Below are 20,953 nucleotides of genomic sequence, written 5' to 3'. Positions count from 1 at the left end.
TTTGACCAGAGCCCTAAAAGGCATACAGTGTTATTTCAGACAGGCTCTACCTGTCCCTGCCACACCCCTCCATGACCCCCTGAACCCAGCATGAAGGTTCTGTTCTGTTTCTAATCCAAATGGTCAACTGCTGTACCAGAATGCATCTTTGGTTTAAATATATACCTGTTTGTACTCTATAACAGGGCTCTACAACCCTGTTCCTGGTGCACTACTATCCTGCAGGATTTCACTCCAACCCTGTTCCTGGCGCACTACCATCCTGCAGGCTTTCACTCCAACCCTGTTCCTGGAGAGAGACCCTCCTGCAGGAGGCTTTCACTCCAACCCTGTTCCTGGAGAGAGACCCTCCTGCAGGAGGCTTTCACTCCAACCCTGTTCCTGGAGAGAGACCCTCCTGCAGGAGGCTTTCACTCCAACCCTGTTCCTGGAGAGATATCCTCCTGCAGGAGGCTTTCACTCCAACCCTGTTCCTGGAGAGAGACCCTCCTGCAGGAGGCTTTCACTCCAACCCTGTTCCTGGAGAGAGACCCTCCTGCAGGAGGCTTTCACTCCAACCCTGTTCCTGGAGAGAGACCCTCCTACAGGAGGCTTTCACTCCCACCCTGTTCCTGGAGAGAGAACCTCCTGCAGGAGGCTTTCACTCCAACCCTGTTCCTGGAGAGATATCCTCCTGCAGGAGGCTTTCACTCCAACCCTGTTCCTGGAGAGATATCCTCCTGCAGGATTTCACTCCAACCCTGTTCCTGGAGAGATATCCTCCTGCAGGAGGCTTTCACTCCAACCCTGTTCCTGGAGAGATACCCTCCATGCTTGCTGACGAGGTGGGTAACATGGAACTGGGGTTGAGCACTTCCCAAAGCTTTTATGAGCACTGGTTTTAGGTCATGCCTTTGTCTCTCTGGCTTTTTAATCTCGCCCTCTCTCGGTCTCTCCCTCTCTCGCCCTCGTACAAGCTTTTGTTTGTTCTGGCTGCAACATCTGAGGTTCTTGCCGATGAGGTCAGTTTATTGCATTGTTACTGTTGGACTGACTGACAAGGAGGGGGCGTGTTCTGTCTTGTTTACTTCCTGGTCCAGGTCATCATGGTGAGCAGTGTCGCAGGCATGGACTCTGATTGGCTGATGGGCGAGCGGGGGGACCCAAAAGGGAAAAGTATGCATCGCCTATCCTGAGCTGTTGAACTGATTACCTGATCCTAGAGCAGAAGTCATACTCTGAGCTGCCTTGGGTCCTGAGGAAAGCAACAAGCAAGCCCAGTGTAGTAGAGCTGGGATCTCCTATGTATACTGTCTGTCAGGGGATGGGGTACGCGCCATGATAATTCTGTCAGGGGATGGGGTACGCTCCATGATAATTCTGTCTGTCAGGGGATGGGGTACGCTCCATGATAATTCTGTCTATCAGGGGATGGGGTACGCTCCATGATAATTCTGTCTATCAGGGGATGGGGTACGCTCCATGATAATTCTGTCTATCAGGGGATGGGGTACGCTCCATGATAATTCTGTCAGGGGATGGGGTACGCTCCATGATAATTCTGTCTGTCAGGGGATGGGGTACGCTCCATGATAATTCTGTCAATCAGGGGATGGGGTACGCTCCATGATAATTCTGTCTGTCAGGGGATGGGGTACACTCCATGATAATTCTGTCTATCAGGGGATGGGGTACGCGCCATGATAATTCTGTCTGTCAGGGGATGGGGTACGCTCCATGATAATTCTGTCAGGGGATGGGGTACGCTCCATGATAATTCTGTCAGGGGATGGGGTATGCTCCATGATAATTCTGTCTGTCAGGGGATGGGGTACGCTCCATGATAATTCTGTCAGGGGATGGGGTACGCTCCATGATAATTCTGTCTATCAGGGGATGGGTTACACTCCATGATAATTCTGTCGGGATGGGGAACGCTCCATGATAATTCTGTCTGTCAGGGGATGGGGTACGCTCCATGATAATTCTGTCTATCAGGGGATGGGGTACGCTCCATGATAATTCTGTCTATCAGGGGATGGGGTACGCTCCATGATAATTCTGTCTATCAGGGGATGGGGTACGCTCCATGATAATTCTGTCTATCAGGGGATGGGGTACACTCCATGATAATTCTGTCTATCAGGGGATGGGGTACGCGCCATGATAATTCTGTCAGGGGATGGGGTACGCTCCATGATAATTCTGTCTGTCAGGGGATGGGGTACACTCCATGATAATTCTGTCTATCAGGGGATGGGGTACGCGCCATGATAATTCTGTCTGTCAGGGTATGGGGTACGCTCCATGATAATTCTGTCTATCAGGGGATGGGGTACGCGCCATGATAATTCTGTCTGTCAGGGTATGGGGTACGCTCCATGATAATTCTGTCTATCAGGGGATGGGGTACGCTCCATGATAATTCTGTCTGTCAGGGGATGGGGTACACGCCATGATAATTCTGTCTGTCAGGGGATGGGGTACGCTCCATGATAATTCTGTCTGTCAGGGGATGGGGTACGCGCCATGATAATTCTGTCTATCAGGGGATGGGGTACGCGCCATGATAATTCTGTCTGTCAGGGAATGGGGTACGCTCCATGATAATTCTGTCAATTCAACTGGAAGTCAATTCAAACATGGAGAAAATAACATCTTGAATGTAATTTTAATTGATGAAAGTAATTGGAACTGACCTGATCCCTGCCGTGCAACAGTGTTCATACAAGACCCTTCCATGCTTCTGTTTTTTTCTCAATGTAATCTTCATCCATTATGTTCCCGAATTTCTCTAAAAACTTAAATTTTTACAACCAAACCTTTTTGTTTACAATGCACTCAACTCAGATGGTGATCTTCGATTTGATCTTAAAGTGGGATTTTTAATCTCACTGCCATGAATAGGCCTGTTTGTTGTGTGGGTGAAATACTAGGCATGTCTTTATTCATATTTGCAACAAAAAAAAGCACTTGGACAACCGAAAAGTCAAGATTTGTTTAAAGAATATATATTATTTCATAGGTCATAATGGTATGATGCCATGGCCTTTTGGTCATCTTGAGTTTAACTACTGGTTTCCTTTTGACAGTGCCACAGTGCCTGATGGGAAACTGACAGCCTTCCTCAGTGGAACCTTAACCAGGACAGAACCAGGCTTCTAAAAAAGTTCCTGTAGGGTTCAGTCAGAATGGGAAAGATCATTAAGGGTTGTCTGCACGAGTAGGAGGGGTATCTGCCTCTGATTCTGTCTGTTTCTCTGATCCTGTCGGTTTGTCTGGTACAGTAAATCATGTTAGATATAAATGGCTTAAATGTAGCTACCTAGTAAAATATTCCTTAATAAGAATCCATTTCAAACAATCTTTCTTAATGTTGACCCCTAATTGATATTTTATTTACATAATGTGATAATTAGGGACCAACATTTTCACTGCCGTTATTTTAGGAAAGCACGTTGGCTTTAGTAAGTCATTTAAATTCAGTGATAGCAACTCTCAAGCAGCTTCAGATATTCTTAGGGTAATGCTTCTGATTTCATTATGCAATTTGGTTAATTAATCAGGACTGTCCTCATGCCTTGTGGTGTGTGGCCAGGCCTTACCTTTTACTTTGATAGGCAACAGTGCCTTAATGGAAAGCAACATCAATCAATCAAATGTATATATAAAGCACGTTTTACATCAGCAGATGTCACAAAGTGCTGTACAGAAACCCAGCCTAAAACCCCCAAACAGCAAGCAATGCAGGTGTAGAAGCACGGTGGCGAGGAAAACATGTGGTATTAATTCCTTCAGTACTATTGTATCCAACCAGTTTCCCCAAACACTTATGCTCATCCTTACACACACACACACACACACACCAGTTCATTGGAGAGGTTAAAGTATGTATTGGCTTGTTGTTGTTATTATTGTTTAACTGTAATCATAGTATATGCAGTATGGTATTAAAGTAAGAAAATTTTTGTTTGACCATATCTTGTTCTTATTATTAGTAACGTGTAACATTTTTATGTGGTGGAGTCATTCCTTTTGTGTTGCCAGTGGAAGCGAGGCTCTGAGGACCATATTGTGGCTCTTGTCAGAACCCTGTGGAGAGGACCAAGGGAGATTCTCAATTGGTTTTGCTCGTCTCCTCTTTTCCTCTTCCCCCTTTTCAAAAGGTTAAATGTGGGTGGGAGGCGGCAGGTAGCCTAGTGGTTAAAGCGCTGGGCCAATAACGGAAAGGTCACTAGTTTGAACCCTGAACTGACAAGGTGAAGAATCTGTTTATGTGCCCTTGAGCAATATCACATTTCTGGGTAACAATTAAGTACCTTACTGTGAATGTTTTCAATGAAAATGGTCCCCCCCAATAATTGCTTCTTAATAAAGAGATGACACAAGGCAGGCCAAAATTCCATCCCACCAAAACAGGCTGACATCATTTTCAGAGTTTTACTCCAACATCAGTGTGTGTGTGTATAAAATTAGGAAAATATATTTTATTTTTTATTTTTTTACTGCACTGGACCTTTAACCCTAGTTGCTCCAGGGTCATCGTTGGTAACGGCAGACCCTGGCCGTGATCCCGCTCTCCGAGGGTGTCTCGGGAAGTTAGGATATGCTAAAAATAAAAAATATACATTTCTAGTTCACACATGCATATTATTATTATTATGAAGGTAATCGAGGGGAGGAGAGCGAACGTGGAAAGAAATGTATGAAATGACTCTCCAACAGCATTTAAAGGGTGAGGAAAACAAGTGTAGCTAGGTGAGACTTTCCAGATAAGAATCAGTAGTGCATTGTTTTTAAAATGTGTACATGCTTTTCTTCATCTGATTCAAAGTGGGTGTGGTGGATTTTAAAATAATCTTTTCATTATATTTGTATAACTTGTGTTACTTCACAAGGCCGACTTGGTCCAATACAATCTATCCACAAATGGTCCCCTATAGCCTGCACTACTTTTAACCAGAGCCTTACGGGCCCTGGCCCCTGGTACTGCCACCTATCCACATCCAGTGATGTTTCCCGTTACTCATGCTCACATGCCGGGGTTAGGGGCCCGAGGGCAGAGCGTGTAGCTCTACGCCACCCAGGGACCCACGCGGACAGCTTCTGCCAGATGGCAACCCCCCTGGACTCTAGCGATGTTACTTACAGCTTTGTTGGTCTAAGGCCAAGGACCCCTTGGTGGTTGTAGGCCACTACCTGTATTGTACTTAACCATTTGACTGAATACAGTGGCATCGAAGAATGTCTTAGCTTCCGCACGGTGGTTTGAAGTACTACTTAAGTCGTTGTTTGGGTATCTGTACTTTTACTATTTATATTTTTGACAACTTTTACTAATTCCTAATGAAAATAATGTACTTTTTACTCCATACATTTTCCCTGACACCCCAAAATACTTCCATTTTTTTTATGCTTAGCAGGACAGGAAAATGATCCAATTCACTCACTTATCAAGAGAACATCCCTGGTCATCCCTATTGCCTCTGATCTGGTGGACTCACTAAACACACATGCTTCTTTGGAAATTACATCTGAGTGTTGGAGTGTGCCCCTTGCTATCCGTAAATAAATAAACACATGAAAATGGTGCATATTTGCTTAATATAAGGAATTTGAAATGATTTATACTTTTACTTTTGATACTTAAGTATATTTAAAGGGCCTAATGAATTGTAATCAAGTAGTATGACTTTTACTTGAGTCATTTTCTATTAAGTTTACTCAAGTATGACAATTTGGTACTTTTTCCCACCACTGCTTCCACAAATACAGTACACTACATTGTAGAATAATAGTGAAGACATCAACACCACTATGAAATAACACATGGAATCGTGTAGTAACCCAAAAAGTATAAAACAAATGAAAATATATTTCATATTTTAGATTCTTCAAAGTAGCCACCCTTTGCCTTGATGACAGCTTTGCACACTTTTGGCATTCTCTCAACCAGCTTCACCTGGAATTCTTTTCCAATAGTCTTGAAGGAGTTCCCACATATGCTGAGCACTTGTTGGCTGCTTTTCCTTCACTCAGTGGTCCAACTCATCCCAAACCATCTCAATTGGGTTGAGGTCAGGTGATTGTGGAGGCCAGGTCATCTGATGCAGCACTCCATCACTCTCCTTGGTCAAATAGCCCTTACACAGCCTGTGTTGAGGTGTGTTGGGTCATTGTACTGTTGAAAAGCAAATGATAGTCCCACTAAGCACAAACTAGATGGGATGGTGTATCACTGCAGAATGCTGTGGTAGCCATGCTGGTTAAGTGTGCCTTGAATTCTAAATTAATCACCCCCCCACACCATCACACCTCCATGCTTCACAGTGGGACCCACACATGCGGAGATCATCCGTTCACCTACTCTGCGTCTCACAAAGACAAGGCGGTTGGAATTTCGACTCATCACACCAAAGGACAGATTTCCACCGGTCTAATGTCCATTGCTTGTGTTTCTTGGCCCAAGCATGTCTCTTATTATTATTGGTGTCCTTTAGTAGTGGTTTCTTTGCAGCAAATTGACCATGAAGGCTTAATTCATGCAGTCTACTCTGAAAAGTTGAGATGTGTCTGTTACTTGAACTCTGTGAAGCATTTATTTGGGCTGCAATCTGAGGTGCAGTTAACTAATGAACTTATCATCTGCCGCAGAGGTAACTCTGGGTCTTCCTTTCTTGTGGCGGTTCTCTTGAGAGCCAGTTTCATCATAGCGCTTGAGGGTTTTTGCGACTGCACTTGAAGGAACTTTTAAAGTTATTTTTAATGAACAAACCAACACACAGACCAATTCCAAGTACGTAAACCCCGGTGTGTACACTCTTTAGAAAACGGTTCCAAAAGGGTTCTTCGGATGTCCCCATAGAAGAACCCTTTTTGTTTCCAGGGTGAGCCTTATTTTCTAAGAGCAGCCCAACATGTGTAGAGAGAGCTCCAGGCCTTCTCTTCATGCTGGCTAGGTTTCTGTCTCTGTTGCAACCACCATGACCTACAGCCACAGCATTACCACAGTGGTATTCTGGTTACTCTGAACTTTACGGCACAGTCGTTCTGCACTTCACACAGACATCCAGACTGGCACCCAGCACTACCTGCCTGTCACTCTGAGGGTACTGTACTGGTACACAGACAAACACACACTTTTTAATTGCCAGAGCTGTAGCTGTAGAAGTAGCCTACTGTGTGTGTACACACACACACACACACCTCAGCATTCATTCTCAAAGTGTAAGACTCATTGTTACCTTGAAATTTCAACAATATTTTGAATTACCTTCCAAGATGCATGGCCACAGACAAAACAAGCTTTTCATCACGACATGCAGTGCCTATCATAAGTACCATTGAAGGAACGTGTCTCTTGAGACAGGCTGTTAATGCTTTCTGAAGCTGTGTCTGGAAGATCTCCAGAATGTTCTGGGGCCATTTTAGGGCCAGTGCTCCGTCATGATTTGGCCTCAGTCAATCCACCAGTCACCTATAGTGTTTTCTTTCAGAAGGTATTAGATGTTGATTGGTGCTTGACTTTGGGCAGGGTTTATTTGTATTGGAGCATAGTGATTGTCACAGAGCAGTTTTAAACAGTAAAAGCACAATACTTGTTTAAATACATAACCAGAGGTGTTCATAGGGCAGGACATACATTAAACAAAAATATAAACGCAACATGTAAAGTGTTGGTCCCACGTTTCATGAGCTGAAAAAAAAAGAAAAATCTAATTGTATGCACAAATTTGTTTACATCCCTGTCAAGAAAATCCATCCACCTGACAGGTGTGGCATATCAAGATGCTGATTAAACAGCATGATCTTTACACAGGTGCACCTTGTGCTTGGGACAATTAAATGCCACACAACACAATACTACAGATATCTCAAGGGAGCGTGGAATTGGCATGCTGACTGCAGGAATGTCCACCAAAGCTGTTGCCAGAGAATTGAATGTTAATTTCTCTACCATAAGCCGCCTCTGACGTTGTTTTAGAGAATTTGTCAGTACGTCCAACCAGCCTCACAACCATAGACCACGTGTATGGCATCGTGTGGGTGAGCGGTTTGCTGATGTTAACATTGTGAACAGAATGCCCCATGGTGGCGGTGGGGTTATGGTATAGGCAGGCATAAGCTACAGACAACGAACACAATTACATTTTATCTATGCTAATTTGAATGCACAGAGATACCGTAATGAGATCCTGAGACCCATTGTCGTGCCATTCATCCACCGCGATCACCTCAAATTTCCGCATGGTAATGCACGGCCCCATGTCGCAAAGATCTGTACACAATTCCTGAAAGCTGAACATTTCTCAGTACTTCAATTGCCTGCCTACTCACTAGACCTGTCACCCAGTGTTCCAGTTCCCGCCAATATCCAGTAACTTCACACACCCATTGAAGTGGAGTGGGACAACATTTCACAATCAACAGCCTGATCAACTCTATGTGAAGGAGATGTGTCACACCAGATACTGACTGGTTTTCTGATCCAAGCCCCTACCTTTTTTCTAAGGTATCTTGTGACCAACACATGCATATCTGTATTCCCAGTCATGTGAAATCCATAGATTAGGGGCCTAATGAATTCATTGCAATTGACTGATTTCCTTATATGAACTGTAACACAGTAAAATCTTTGAAATTGTTGCATGTTGCATTTTATATTTTTGTTCATTATAGAACATGGTATTCCTCTATAGGACTGACCATAAATATAAAACATGGTATATCTCTATATAATTCACATAGTACATTTGAAGGATGTAGTTATCCAAATGCATATTGGTGTAATACTAGAGAACAGCATAATTGCGGTCCCTGTGACCAGAGTTGCAGCTGTGCCTCAGAAATATGACTTGAGGTGAAAACCGCCAACCCGTCCTTTCTGAGTCAGATACAAAACTGGGCAGTTGATGCACATCTCAGCAAAACAGGAAATGTCATGTTTCCTCCGCTGCTTTTAGCAACAGTTTGCATCACAAAACTTCTGCACACACAGCACACACACAGACGCACACAAAGACGTGGAGTATAGCCATATTCTCACATTCAGGCCCCCAGAGGCAGCGATCGTGTGAACCAGCCACACGTAGCACATACAGATTATCACAATGCAAAAAAAGGTTGACTTGCTGCTGAACATTGTAACACGCAGTTCGTAATCTGGTTTAGCAGGATATGTTCGTTTTAAGTGTTTCCAATGTGAGATATCACCACATGTAATATGACATTGTTTATGAATTACCTAAACTCAATTGCTTTGTAAGGAAACATTTGTTTCTGCCTTGAAATTGTATTGATACTGTATGTGCAAAACATCACACTTTGACATAATTGTAATTTATGACTATGGCTGTGTCCAAAATCTGTCTTGCCTACTACTTACTAAAACTACATTCTGTGTACTAATCGTACTACATACGTACTGTTTAGTATAAACAAAATGCAGTAAGCAACATACTAGGCTCATCGATCCTGAGAATGATTCATCTAATGTGCAATTGCATTGATTCCCGCCATTCATTCATTTTGGTACAGCGCGTCCCCTTGGGCTCCCAAGTGGCGCAGCGGTCTAAGGTACTGCATCTCAATGCAAGCGGTGTCACTACAGTACCTGGTTCGAATCCAGGCTGTATTACATCTGGCTGTGATTGGGAGTCTCATAGGACGGTGCACAATTGGCCCAGGAATTGGCAAGGGTAGGCCGTCATTGTAAATAAGAATTTGTTCTTAACTGACTTGCCTGCCTAGTTAAATAAAATAATGATCTCATTATCAGCTGTTGTCAAACACAGGTGAGCCTGGAAAGATGATTATCTTTCTCAAAAGTAACATAACATTCTGGCATTTAAAGCACTCATTTTTTTGTAATTGCACTTGCTATAAAACGTTCTACTTTCGCATACCTAAAAATGCCTTCTATTTAGAACTCTAGTATGGGTATTTCAACACGGCCAGTGTCTTCTTTATTGGACTTTTCTTCCACAACACAGGGAAGGTGACTCCAGCATTTATTTTTAATGGCCGTGGGAAGCAGTCTGGGCCTAAAGGTGAGCAGGAAGATGACAGACATTCCAACCAGACAGAGAACAGGTACGATAAACAGCAGGATGTACCAGTACACAGACTCCCCCTCACCACCGCCACATATTAGGGAGTCTATAAGCACCACTCTGTGTGTCCTTCTGGTCAGATCCAGACATGAAATATCTGAGAGGTCCATGATAGTGACAGTTTTTGACCTCTCGAACGTCCTGTACCAGTCCAACTGGCAGCAGTTGAAAGTGTTTCCGTTGAGAAAAACTGTGTGGAGTTTCGTGGCTAACACGTTAGCCTGAGCTGAGGGGACGGTGGTCAGTTTGTTGTCCCTCAGGTCCAGCAGCCTCAGCTCCAGACGTTGCAATGAAGCAGGGAGCTGAGTAAGAGAGTTCCGGGAAATGTTCAAAGACTTCAAGTGGCGGAAAGGAGAGAAGTCAAAGTGTCTCAGGCCTGTGTTTCCCAATCCTAGATGGTGTAAAGTTCTGCTGAGGTCTATTATCGATCTGGGCCCGATGACGAGTTCTGGATTGTTAGACAGCTCCAGGTGTGTTAGGGGCGTCCCTACGAACGCTGATGATGGCAGCCTCCCCAGGTTGCACCCTGACAGGCGGAGATGTCTCAGAGAAATGATGTTTCTCCAAACGACACAGTCTGATTGGTTTCCCACACCCATGCCCCCACCCCCTGCCTCAAGGGGGCACACGCCAACTCTGTTGTAGCTAATATCCACAGAGCTGATGCTGGTGAGAGAGGACAACAGCTGAGCAGGTAGACTCTGCAGGTCATTCTGGCTCAGGTTCAGGAAGCTCAGGTTGCCTAGCTTCCTCAAACTAACTTGGTCGGCGTGGAGCTCTGTCAACCTATTGTTGCTCACGTCCAACTCGTACAACGTCCCCGGCAGCTTTTCCAGAGTTAGATTCAAGACCTCAAGACAGTTTGTCCACATCCTGAGTCTGGTCAGGCTTGGCATTTTGCTGATGAACCCTTGGGGGAAGTAGCCCACCTGATTTCCACTCAGATCCAGCAGGTCTAGAGAGGAAATGTCCCCATGCAGGCTCTCATCCCACAACTGGGCCGTGACGTTGCTCATGTTGCCCCTCAGGTTGTAGAACTGGACACTGGTTTTCCAGTTGGGGTAGGCAGCGGTGTCCGCCAGGTGTTCGTAGAAGCTCACCCTGTTCTGGGACAGATGGAGGTTCCTCAGGCGGCTGTGGGTGGGCAGAAAGGGGAAGAAGAGGAGGTTGTTGTCTGTGAGATCCAGGGTCTCCAGCTGGAAGACTTCCTGGAGGTCCTGGTTGGCTATGAACCACTCAATGGCATTGTGACTGGCGTTGAGGACCACCAGCTGGGTCATGTGGAAGTGCACCAGGCAGGGCAGGTAGTTGAAGGCCATGTTGAGTCTCTGGAGCTTGTGCAGGTGATCGAAGGACCCGTCAATCTCAAACAGCATGTTCCTCTGCAAGTCCAGCTCTCTGAGCTGGTGGAGGTCGCTGAAGGAGCTTTCGTCCAGCCTCAGCAGGAGGTTCCTGGAAAGGTTGAGGTACTCCAGGGACGTCATGTTCTGGAGGAGGACGGAGACCATGTCCTCTGTAAGCTGGTTTTCTGACAGATCCAGAACTCTGAGTCTAGACAAGGTGAGCAGCGCCAGGCTAGTTTGCTGGTATCCAACGTGAAGGTTATTGGCAGCTAAATTAAGGCTCTCTAGATGAGGTGAGTTGTGAAAGAGCTTGGACCCTGCCGTCTCCAAGCGGTTGTCTGCACAGCTTAGAGTACGAAGGGAGACGTAGCGGGAGAGGGCGTCATCTTGTAGGGTCTGAATGTGGTTGTGGTTCAGGTGGAGGTCCTCTATGCTGTCAGGTAGGCCCCCAGGTACAGATGAGAGCTCACTGTTGCTACAGAGAGCAGTCTTTTGGGTCTGTAAAGGAGATGAAAAAAAGAGAAATTTAAGTGTATGCAAGAGAAATACTTTATTTTATACGATAAAACACTTTGAACAGCAAAGGGGGAAAAAATGCTTAATACCACATATCAGACCAGAGAGTATATGAGGGTATAAATGTATTACATGTACGCAGGAGTTGAAACTCTGAGAACCAGCAGTGATGGAAAAAGTACACAATTGTCATACTTGAGTAAAAGTAAAGATACCTTAATAGAAAATGACTCAAGTAAAAGTGAAAGGCACCCAGTAAAATACCACTTGAGTAAAAGTCTCAAAGTATCTGGCTTTAAATATACTTAAGAACAGTGGTGGGAAAAGTCATACTTGTCATACTTGAGAAAAGTAGGTGTAAATGCTATACATCAAATTGCTTGAATTAAAGCAAACCAGACAGCATGACTTTCTTGTTTTTTTTCTCATTTATAGACAGACAGGGGCACACTCCAACACTCAGACATAATTTTGAATCGCAGTATTTGTGTTTAGTGAGACTGCCAGATCAGAGGCTGTAGGAATGACCATGCGTTATATTGATAGGTGCATGAATTGGACAATAGTTCTGTCTAAATGTAACAAGTACTTTTCGGTGTTAGGGAAAATGTAAAAGTTGTCAAAAATATAAATAGTAAAGTATAGATACCACCCAAAAAATACTTAAGTAGTACTTTAAAGTATTTTGACTTCAGTACTTTACACCACTGAGAACCAGGAGCAGTTTCCACTATAGCATCACCTTTGTGGTAACGTACGCAGTCTCTTCCCCTCAACCCTGTGTATGGAAATGTCATCAGAGGCACTTTTAACACCTTTCACTGAGAACCACAAGCTCTGAAGTTTAACATTCAAAGGGACTTTCTTTACCTCGTTTTTTTATTGTATTTTTTTTTTTTTTATTGAGTTATATTTATTCTAATGAGCTTGTCCAAGAAGTTTAGCGCTTACCAGTCTGCAGGGGCTGTGGTGAGGGTGGCAGAAGGCAGGCATCAGGAGGCTCCACAGGGGCCAGAGGGTTAGACAGAGCAGGGTAGGGGAGGAGGCAGTGGATGAGCATCTTAACATCCTGGCTGTGGAAGAGAGAAAGACAGCAGGAGAGAAGTGAGACTGTCAAAAGGATAGGGCAGAGAGACGTCATGGTTAATACACGCCAGACATTACAATACCAACGTAGTCTCTAGCCCATTCAAATATAATAAAAGTATATCTTGAGCATCTGAGCAGTCCGCTATCATTTAACCTTGATAAAACATTCAATTAATTATTTTCATACGGTATTATCATAACCATATCAAATACCATCCATTCTATCAAATCTATATGTGTTATATAATAATGTTATCTTATGGACACTACTGTTGTAATCAAATAAGCAAATTATTAATAATCTACAATGTACTTCTAAAACCTTTTATAATCTATACTTTAACTAATATTTTACCAAAATACAATATTTACATGGGTTGTTCCACATAATTAGTACCTTTTACATCCCTTTAATATTACATTTTTAAAGTAGAAATTGTGCACAAATATTGCATTTTAAAAGCTTGTTTTATTAAATGAAGTGCCATTTAAATATAGACCACATGGAAAATTCTATAAATCACAATTTTAATATTAAAGAATACTTTCTAAAGTGCCCGAATTCTGCATTTTGACATGTCCCTCTGTGTCCGTCTATGACTTCTAGAGGGATTTCAACCCACTTTAACGCCAACATTTCTCCAAATTTTCACTATCATTGTAAAGCTGTAGTTATTTTCTTATTTTAAAAAATTAGTTTCTGGTTATTATTATTTATTTAATGTGATTTTTAGTAAATAATTTGAAGGTAAAAACAACCTTTCCCTCATTTTAAAGTCAACCCTGTTACAGGAACTAAACTCTGGTTTTAATATGCTGAAACTATTCCTTTTTAAATATTTCTTTATTTACTTACTTAACATCTTATAGTCAAACCCTAGTGTAAAAGCTGGCTCTACTCTTTTTGGTCATTTTGTGGTGGAAAACTGAGCGGGTCGATTAAATGTATGCCTGATTTAAGATTTCATCTTCAACTCTGTTAAGGTCAACTCTGTTAAGGTCAACTCTGTTAAGGTCATCCTCTTGAGATGGAAAAACATGTTTTTTATTAAGTTGCACATGTTTTCTTTATGACAGAATACGGAACCACTTAGGGGTCATGGTGAAGAGAAAAAAAACAGCCAGGCTAATCTGTTCCCTCTGTTTTTCTTATCCTTTCCCTCAGATGTTTTATTCATTCCCTTGTGTTTTTTTGTATAGCCTATCTCTAGGCCTAAAGACAGAATTCTCCATATGTATGCTACCTTGACGGTCCTACTTGGCCTATAACATATTGCAGCCTGACTGAGGCGTGGCCCTGAGGTGGGCTAGGCCTGTCTCCGTAAATTGGAGAATTTATCATTTTTCAAACACCTGAAACAGCTTTTTTCTTGCAATCAATAACCATAATCATTATGCTTATTTCTGTGTCGAAAATATGTTTATTTTTCTGCGTATCTAAGCCTACCTCTTGAGCTGTCTGTAGCATCCTGATTGGTGGTTATTGCTTGCTTTTCTAAAGTCTAACAACCTTGCCAGCAAAGATACACTGAACATAAATATAAAACGCAACATGCAACAATTTCAAAGATTTTACTGAGTTACATTTCATATAAGAAAATGAGTCAATTTAAATAAATTCATTAGGTCCTAATCTATGGATTTCACATGACTGGGAATACAGACTGGGGATACAGATATGCATCTGTTGGTTACAGATATCTTTTTTTTTGTAGGGGTGTGGATCAGAATCTGGTGTGACCAACAGATGCATATCTGGTGTGACACGTCCTTCGCATAGAGTTGATCAGGCTGTTGATTGTGGCCTGTGGAATGTTGTCCCACTCCTCTTCAATGGCTGTGCAAAGTTTCTGGGTATTGGCAGGAACTGGAACACGCTGTTGTACACGTCGATTCAGAGCCTCCCAAAATATGCTCAATGGGTGACATGTCTGGTGAATATGCAGGCCATGGAAGAACTAGGGCATTTTCAGCTCCAGGAATTGTGTACAGATCCTTGCGACATGGGGCCGTGAATTATCATGCTGAAACATGAGGTGATGGCGGCAGATGAATGGCACGACAATGGACCTCAGGATCTTGTCACGGTATCTCTGTGCATTCAAACTGCCATCGATAAAATGCAATTGTATTTGTTGCCAATAGCTTATGCCTGCCTATACCATAACCCCACCGCCACCTTGGGGCACTCTGTTCACAATGTTGACATCAGCAAACCGTTCGACCACACAACACCATAAACGTTGTCTGCCATCTGCCCGGTACAGTTGAAACCAGGATTCATGACCTGACTTCTCCAGCGTGCCAGTGGACATCGAAGGTGAGCATTTGCCCACTGAAGTTGGTTACGATTCCGAACTGCAGTCAGGTCAAGACCCTGGTGAGGACAACGAGCATGCAGATGAGCTTCCCTGAGACAGTTTCTGACAGTTTGTGCAAACCCACAGTTTCATCATCTGTCCGAGTAGCTGGTCTCAAACGATCCTGCAGGTGAAGAAGCCGGATGTGGAGGTCCTGGGCTGGCGTGGTTAAACGTGGTCTGAGGTTGTGAGGCCGGTTTGTGTGTATTGCCAAATTCTCTAAAACGATGTTGGAGGCGGCTTATTTTAGAGAAATGAACACTACATTCTCTGGCAACAGCTCTGGTGGGCATTACTGCAGTCAGCATACCAATTGCACACTCCCTCAAAACTTGAGACATCTGTGGTATTGTGTGGCATTGTGACACAACTGCACATTTTAGAGTGGCCTGTTATTGTCCCCAGCACAAGGTGCACCTGTGTAATGATCCTGCTGTTTAATCAGCTTGTTGATATGCCACACCTGTCAGGTGGATGGATTATCTTGACAAAAGAGAAACGGGAATGTAAACAAATGTGTGCACAACATTTGCGAGAATTATTTTTTTTGTGCCTATGTATCATTTAAATTGGAAAATGTGCAGACATCAGAAACAAAGCATCCACGTCTCAAGGATAAAACAGATTTAATTTTCTTTATTAAAAAAAAAAAAAAAACTGTTTACCAAACAAACAAAAATACTGAACAATAATTTCCCTGAGGAGTTTACTGATGGCTTCATACCACCTGATAACATGTCCAAGGGCCTCTTTGACTATAGGTGAAAAGCTGGTCATTCCCTCAGTCATGGATGCTTGGCCCAACCGCTGCTACAAAGATCAGAGAAATCCCACTTTCCAATGACACTGTCACGCAAAGAATCCAGGATGTGGCAGATGATGTTGAATCACACGCAGGTTTTAGACAGAGCCCGCACATCAAATTGTTTTTTGCAATGCAATTCGATGAGACTACTGACATTTCAAATGCCGCACCTTGTATATATTTGCTACATATATGAAGGTAGTCTTTGTTGCAGCTGCCTCAGAACACAATTGCAGGTGAAATATTCTGTGTTCTAAACAAGTATGTGGGTGGGAGGTAGCCTAGTGGTTAAGCGCATTGGGTCAGTAACTAAAATGTTGATGGTTCGAATCCCCAAGCCAACTAGGCAAAATAGCTGTTGATGTGCTCTTGAGCAAGGCACTTAATTGCTCCTGTGAGTCGCTCTGGATAAGCGCCTCTGCTAAATGACTAAACTAAAAAGGGACATGGATTACAACGGGGCTGTTGTATTGGGATCTGTAGGCCTACCAACAAGACTGCTGCTCAACCTATCCACGCGTGAAAGTGAAATTTTCCAAGCGAACGATAAAATTGACAATTAAAAAAAAGAAAGAAGCTTGTCACAGGTTCTTGATAATAATCTATTGGAGCCGTCCTGTGACTGAGGCCTGCACGCTTGTTTTAATGTTCAGCAGCGGGTAATACCCGCAACTCTGCAAGATGGCAGTGCAGACATTAATCTCCTTTCATTATGTGAGACCAGCTGGTCTCTTGCTACAATAACATCTAAATGTCACAACACACTAGCTGTTGAAAACTCCTTGACACCTCTGAGGTGTCCCTGGAACCAACAAGTTTGAGAGTTAAAGTTAGGCCTATGCTATAGGAAGATCATGCTACCTATTTGACAGTCCTGTCCATAGATTTTGTCAGATAATTCCTTCCCGTCACCACCCGCTATCTCAGTGCCAGTGAAGAGATTGTTGTGTTAAGTAAATTAGAACCAGGGCTCACATTGAGGGGGTATGTGAGGGTATTGTGGCTTTTGTTAAAGAAAATGGCTAAAATATATTGAATATATAAATATATAGGCCTGCCCTTTGTTAGCTAAAGATTTAGAAGAAAATTAACAATGGATCTGATTAAATAAAGATACGCTTTTGTCCAGAATGCTTTATGCTAGAAACAAGCTGTAAAATGTCGAGGAAAGACGTGACTCCAGGACATATGGAATATATTTGGTTTGTCTCTGACATTCAGAGGCTGCACCACAACATTATATAGCTGAGGACGAGACGACACATTTACTTTGCTTGGCAGGTAGTGATTCTGTTCCTATCGACTGACATTCGACATTTCATCAGGTTATAAAACAACATATTGACTCTAAATCAGTCAGAAGCAAGCCAGGTAGCCTAAGAAGGAAGGGAAATTAATGATTTAGGCTATAGTTATTTTAAGGCCTGCCATTTAGGAAATGAATTGTAAAGCAGTTGTGACAGCCTACAGGCTGGCAGGAGCACTCGGCATTTCAACAACACATCAACATCAGCACTTCAACTACATGCCTATAAATGTAGCATTTATGCTGTATAAAATGACATTTAAAACAATTAAACGAAAATGCCGTATTAGGCTATAGAGTTATTCTACAATTCCTTTGAATTCCCTTTTAGAATCACGACATTGGCCAGTCTTTGGTTTGAGGATCATGTGGTGAGCTTTGCATGCCTAGTTTGTTCATTTAGCCTTGCAGATGCTCTTAAAGTCCCATGCCCCAATCACAGTCAACACAAATCTATTTTGTAACAACAATATCATGGAATAAAATTGAATACATTTGAAAATGATAGTTTCCCAAATGAAAAAAACGTTACAAGTGCATACTGGAGGATATGTGGCTGCTGTGTTAAACAATGAATGGCTTTTTCTCTAAATGATTGACGATCAGATATGTCAGTTGTAACTTTAGTACTGATCCAAACTTAGACTATCCTCCTTCCTAACAATATCCTGTATAGATATCAACACGTCTCCGGTACTGTAGCATGCGCTCATTCGTAGTCATACTCGTGGTATTAAAAAAGATTCTGCATTTATAAAATACTAGTTTTTCTCAGACCGCAAATAATTTTTTATTTTTTTTAATTTTATTTAACTAGGCAAGTCAGTTCAGAACAAATTCTTATTTTACAATGACGGCCTAGGAACAGTGGATTAACTGCCTTGTTCAGGGGCAGAACGACAGATATTTACCTTGTCAGCTCAGGGATTCAAACCAGCAACCTTTCGGTTACTAGTCCAAAACTCTAACCACTAGGCTACCTGACCGATTCATGCAGTGCTTTTATTATAATCATATATCTTTTCACCCGTGTCCGTGGTGATCTGCGAATCCACAAACTTCTGGCTACTTTGCCATGTAATGCTTACAAAACAAAGAAACGTTTCTTAAACTGCATATCTATCCGGTCTGTCCTAGGAGTGAGGGTGCTATCCACTTTGTTTGAATTATTATTTTGGATATAGTGGAGGGTCACTTGTTTTTTTGTTCAAGCTTTCAGTGGGGGTTAGGTAAAAATATATTTTACTGAAATATATTTCAATTCAGAGAGATCCGATTTTCTCCAGGTATCCCTCATTATATATAACGTATAGTCCCTTATAAAAATTCTGAGGGTATGGATAAAAAACCCGAGGGAACGGTTAGCCTGGCTGTTTTTTCTCCACCATGACTCATAAGGAGCTCCATAACAGAATGTTTAAAAAACGAATCACCAAGTTACATTACTCAAAAGGCAACCAATTGGTGGAAAGACCCGCATATTAAATATCTGAACAAACACTACTTATAGTGAAACAAACAAATCAATAATAATTTATAAGCACTTTATAAGCGATTGACAAATCCAGTGAATTGGCATAGACTGTATTAGGATATTTTAAGCTACAAAGTAACATTCCTTGACCTAAGTGCATGAATGACAATAACCTCAACGTTAAACTTTCTGTTCTGATATTACAAGCATGTAGTGAGATGAGTGCCAGTTTGCGTTGATGTTATTTATAGATTACTTTGCTACATGCTGAGTGTAGAGCCATCACACGCAGGTAGGAAGGTGTACAGTGCACCATGCATCCAATACTTACGCTGGTGGTTAGATGTGGGTCCTTCAAGCCACTGTCGGTTGAGCTGTTGACCATATCTCCGGTTGTGTGCGATGCAGCGCTGGTCGGTCGAGTGGTGTGTGATCTCTACATAGCAGAGCCGTGAAATTAGTATTTGCGGAAGCAGGCTAGCAACGGAAATCAAAGTCACATGGACAAGATTATACATATAGGTTCACATGCCTAGGTCAGAGACATGTTCTACATTAAACATTGGAACGAGAAGCTTCACTACATTGTATAATATACATGTCATCCATACCAGTACACATAGTACATCACGCTCAACTTAGTGTTATTTGTCGATAAAGGTTTACATCAAATACAACTTTCTCACTCATCCATTTCTATGTGACAATTCTAAGTTAAAATACCTTTTTTTTTTCTTCTTCAAAATAGCAACGTGAAGCACTTCACCCTCTCACGAAAAAGCCTGGTACATTGGCATTTGTCATTCACATCACCATTTGTGTAGGCTTCTCTTGTCTACCACAAAAACCCAGTGAGAAAACGCCTTTCTCACCCCTCACTCTCCTACTCCCGTTTCAGATCATCAGATAGTAGAGGAAACCACTCAACACTCACACCCTTCCTGCCTAGCTGACACTTGTGCAACAGTAAAGAGAAAATCAGCTTTTCTTGACAATGAAGTGTGTCAACTACACTAACACTATTAAACATATTCAACCAGCCCTCTCATTTATGATGAACCTTTGGAAGAGAGAAACAGCTTTTTTTTCAGACACATACAAACACAGAAAGGTAATTATTTTTAATTTCTGTGGCCTACCACAGCATAGTGTTGTGTATTCTCCTCTAGTTCTGGAAATAAAATAGGGAATTAGAATCAGGAAGTGATGGAGCTGCCATTGCATGGGTGATCTGTTGGGGCTTCCTTCTTGTTTTCATGCTATGACGCCTCTCCTCTCATCCTCATTTCAGACTTTACTATGGGATTGGCAGCTGAAGCCAGATTCATGGTCAGTTTAATTTAAGCAGCATTCATTGATCAGAGGTTTAACCTTGCTTCAAATATTCAACCTGGATCTCCTCTCTTTCAAAATTCCATTTAGTAAAAGTATTATGCCTTGTGTTTTAAAAACAGTACAGAGACATCCCTCATGCTCCCTCCTCAAGAGTGTGCACGAGTAGCATTGAGGTAGAACACCGCTGACATTCTAAGCTTTCATGTGGTTATAACACACACACACACCCAGGAAACCGGTTGACAAACTGGTACATTATAATCAAACTATAAATCAGAAACCTGCTTTAAGCTAACCTAGGGCATCTGAGAATGCCTACAGACTGACTCTCCCGTAGTTCATTCAGCCCACAAACACCAACTCTACTTTATGAGAAAGGCAGACAAAACAAAGGATTTGATTGTAGAATAAGGGAGACTGCAGTGGGATAATATTGACATTGAAAGGTGGCCGCCTCGAAGCAGATACGTAAAGCTAAATAAAGAGCAGTGATACGTGCGGGTTTCTTCTTCGTTCTTATCTTATTCAACTGTTACCATGCACCGGCAACAAAGACAGCTCAGATGTTCCAGTGCCTTTTGATTAAGGAAGTAAATAAAATACAGGCCTATTAAAATGTTTCAGTAGGTGGTTC

At 42.5% G+C, this 20,953-nt stretch overlaps 1 protein-coding gene and 1 long non-coding RNA gene across 3 annotated transcripts; one reads left to right on the top strand and one right to left on the bottom strand.

Annotated features, from left to right (window-relative positions):
* Positions 1–718: 718 nt before the first annotated feature.
* LOC123731559 (uncharacterized) lies at positions 719–3,405 on the top strand. Its single transcript, XR_006762735.1, has 2 exons — positions 719–1,155; positions 3,072–3,405. It is a non-coding gene; the product is annotated as an uncharacterized lncRNA (long non-coding RNA).
* Positions 3,406–7,492: 4,087 nt separating this feature from the next.
* On the bottom strand, positions 7,493–19,926 carry LOC106590629 (transforming growth factor beta activator LRRC33). 2 transcript variants are annotated; one of them, XM_045710528.1, is made up of 4 exons: positions 19,708–19,926; positions 19,316–19,418; positions 12,902–13,060; positions 7,493–11,932 (listed from the first exon to the last, which is right to left on the bottom strand). In XM_045710528.1, exons 2-4 carry the CDS (start codon positions 19,367–19,369, stop codon positions 9,902–9,904), a joined length of 2,244 nt encoding a protein of 747 aa, XP_045566484.1. In that variant the 5' UTR covers positions 19,370–19,418; positions 19,708–19,926; the 3' UTR covers positions 7,493–9,901. The 2 variants fall into 2 exon arrangements, with proteins under 2 accessions (XP_045566484.1, XP_045566485.1); XM_045710529.1 differs by having other exon boundaries at positions 12,902–13,023; positions 19,708–19,899.
* Between the last annotated feature and the right edge of the window lie 1,027 nt (positions 19,927–20,953).

The sequence above is a fragment of the Salmo salar genome, chromosome ssa29, assembly GCF_905237065.1.
Source record: "Salmo salar chromosome ssa29, Ssal_v3.1, whole genome shotgun sequence".
NCBI classification, from domain to species: Eukaryota; Metazoa; Chordata; class Actinopteri; order Salmoniformes; family Salmonidae; genus Salmo; species Salmo salar.
This window is presented reverse-complemented; position numbering and strand designations above follow the sequence as displayed.

Bases quoted from the DNA above. Each gene is read 5' to 3' on its own strand.
- LOC106590629 (XM_045710528.1), bottom strand. From the start codon at position 19,369: ATGGTCAACAGCTCAACCGACAGTGGCTTGAAGGACCCACATCTAACC. The intron at 13,061-19,315 runs GTAAGTATTGGA...TCCTTTTGACAG, and splicing joins ACCCACATCTAACCACCAGC to TCTCACTTCTCTCCTGCTGT. The intron at 11,933-12,901 runs GTAAGCGCTAAA...TCTCCTTTACAG, and splicing joins ACCACAGCCCCTGCAGACTG to ACCCAAAAGACTGCTCTCTG.